General features: G+C 37.5%; 1 protein-coding gene across 1 annotated transcript; it reads left to right on the top strand.

The window, feature by feature from the left end:
• Positions 1 to 622: 622 nt before the first annotated feature.
• TOB1 (transducer of ERBB2, 1) lies at positions 623 to 2,561 on the top strand. Its single transcript, XM_009702543.1, has one exon. The coding sequence runs from the start codon at positions 755 to 757 to the stop codon at positions 1,733 to 1,735; it is 981 nt and encodes a 326-aa protein (XP_009700845.1). The 5' UTR covers positions 623 to 754; the 3' UTR covers positions 1,736 to 2,561.
• The last annotated feature ends 450 nt before the right edge of the window (positions 2,562 to 3,011 follow it).

The following is a 3,011-nucleotide window of genomic DNA, read 5'->3' on the forward strand; positions in this document are numbered from 1 at the left end:
TTTCTCTTCAGTTAGCACAGTTTCACCAGCGCACAGTTTATGCGGATGATTTGCTTGGACTTAAAATAAATGTTGCATAATTGTTGTTATTTCTGTGAAATCTTCTAAAGCAACTGTTAACAACATTTTTATAATTCTGCAGCTTACAGTGCAACCAATATGTTTGCAAACTTTAAAATGGTAAATGACGCTTGGACTAAGACCTTTGAGGCTAAACTAATAGTCTGGTGCTAAATTTTGCAGCTGAGTACTATAAATCATCCAAATACGGGTTGGTAATTGAACCCTTGACAGGCCTGGCAGTTCTGTGATGTCTTAAAAATTACTCTTGCTGCTTTGTGAATAACTAAATGGCAAGCTCATGTGATTTTGAAATGCCCAATGCTGTATATGTAAACACATGCCTAGTGCATCTTCTGCAGTATTGTTACTAAGTCATACTGAATGCAGTTGACGTCCTCGCCTTCCGCGGGCATGAACATAAATAGTTTGATGCACATATTTTGACTTAAAAAGTGACCTAATCTATGCGGAAAGTGAAGCTAAAAGGATAGGCCTCAGAGGTTGATCTTGCGCTTTCCTTATTTGGATGTGTTTGCTTTTGTTTTTTCTTAAAGGAACAAGAGCACTCAAGGTGAAGGATAATAATCAACTAGAATCAGCACTTTGAATGAAATTTTGTTTCCCTGTGGCGTCTTGAACACTTTCTTCTTCGGGTTTTGAAACAGACTTATAACTTTGTGGCATAGCAGCTATGCAGCTTGAAATCCAAGTAGCACTCAATTTTATTATTTCATATTTGTACAATAAGCTTCCCAGACGACGTGTCAACATTTTTGGTGAAGAGCTTGAAAGACTTCTTAAGAAGAAGTATGAAGGGCACTGGTATCCAGAAAAGCCATATAAAGGATCAGGGTTTAGATGTATACATATAGGGGAGAAAGTGGACCCGGTCATAGAACAAGCATCCAAAGAGAGTGGTTTGGACATTGATGATGTTCGTGGCAACTTGCCTCAGGATCTTAGTGTTTGGATTGACCCATTTGAGGTTTCATACCAAATCGGTGAAAAGGGACCAGTGAAAGTGCTTTATGTGGATGATAATGAAAATGGATGTGAGTTGGATAAGGAAATCAAGAACAGCTTTAACCCAGAGGCCCAGGTGTTCATGCCAATTAGTGACCCAGCATCTTCAGTGTCTAGTTCTCCTTCTCCTCCCTTTGGTCACTCTGCTGCTGTGAGCCCAACTTTCATGCCCCGCTCCACTCAGCCTTTAACCTTCACCACTGCCACATTTGCTGCCACCAAGTTTGGCTCGACCAAAATGAAGAATAGCGGCCGTAGCAACAAGGTCGCCCGCACTTCTCCCACCAACCTTGGCTTGAATGTCAATGACCTGTTGAAGCAGAAAGCCCTTTCCTCCTCCATGCACTCTCTCTACGGGCTTGGCTTAGGCAGTCAGCAGCAGCAGCAGCAACAACAGCAGAAGACTTCTGCCCTTTCTCCTAACGCAAAGGAGTTCATTTTCCCCAACATGCAGGGTCAAGGTAGTACCAGTAGCATCTTTCCTGGTGACAGCCCCCTTAACCTCAGTCCTCTCCAGTACAGTAATGCCTTTGATATGTTTGCAGCCTATGGAGGTCTAAATGAGAAGTCTTTTGTGGATGGCTTGAATTTTAGTTTAAACAACATGCAGTATTCTAACCAGCAATTCCAGCCAGTTATGGCTAACTAAAAATAAAACGAAAGCGAAATACAAGTAAATATTATTGTACAAGTTAAAATGCACGTACCCAAGGGTGTATCTTTTTTTCCACCTCTTGAGATTTTTTTTAAGGCTTGTAGTATGAATACGTTCAGGCTTGGTTAGATAAATACAACATGCATCATTTTTTCATTTGCCAACCAAGCACAAAATTATTTTATACTGACTGTACATTACAAAAATATGCTCTCAAAATATGGCCTCTTACAGTATTTAAGATATAGCAAGGACGTGGCTGATTTTTTTTTCGTGTGTGTATATATATGTACACCAACATATATGTATATATACATTTTAAAAATCGGCACTAATAGGTGGGTTTATTGGTCTTTTTCTAATTGTATAATTTAATTTAGTACAAAGTTTGTAAAATATCAGAGTATATATATTGTTTCTACAACATGGTATTGCATTTATATCTTTTTACTACAGTGATCTGTGACAGCTGCAGCAGCTTCATGTTGTATTTTTTTTACTGAAATTGTAAGATATCCATCTTAAAGACATCAATTCTAAAAAAAATAAAAAGTTGTGTACAGAATATTCCTTAGTGGTGGAATTAAAATGTACGGAATATTTGCTTTTTTCAAAAGAAACACAAATTGTATTTTCTGTTAAAAGTTTAAAGATTTTTGCTATATATTATGGAAGAAAATGTAATCGTAAATATTAATTTTGTACCTACATTGTGCAATACTTGAAAAAAGGTATAAAAGTATTTTGAGTCAGTGTCTTACATGTTAAGAGGGACTGAAATAGTTTATATTAAGTTTGTATTAAAATTCTTTAAAATTAATTAACTGTTGTGGTCTGTGTATTTACTGTTCTGCTGAAGATCAGAGTGCTGCGTTTATTGTGTTGTCAGTGCTAATGATGCAAAAAAAGTCTGACTCAGTGCTTCACAAAGGAGCGATGGAGAGGGTTGCTGTTCTGATGCACCACAATAATGGGTTGCTTTACCTAAAATACCACTGACAAAGCACATAGCCTGATTAAGTACTTGCCTACAATTATTTGAGCAAACTTTCACTTGTTTTCCATCACTGCAGCTCACTGAAGTCAGAAGGTAATTTTTTTTTTTTCCTTGAGAGTTAAGACTATAAGCAATGTGAATGTGGAATTATTGTGCGATATGATGTATCTAGAAGGAGCTCAGGTGATTCGATGAAATTCACTTTCATGTCATCAGAATGCATTGGAACTATTATCTCGAGAGGTCCTAGACCAATGCATCAGCGTTCTGTTT

The sequence above is a fragment of the Cariama cristata genome, unplaced genomic scaffold (assembly GCF_000690535.1).
Source record: "Cariama cristata isolate BGI_N322 unplaced genomic scaffold, ASM69053v1 scaffold20750, whole genome shotgun sequence".
In the NCBI taxonomy this organism is placed as follows: Eukaryota; Metazoa; Chordata; class Aves; order Cariamiformes; family Cariamidae; genus Cariama; species Cariama cristata.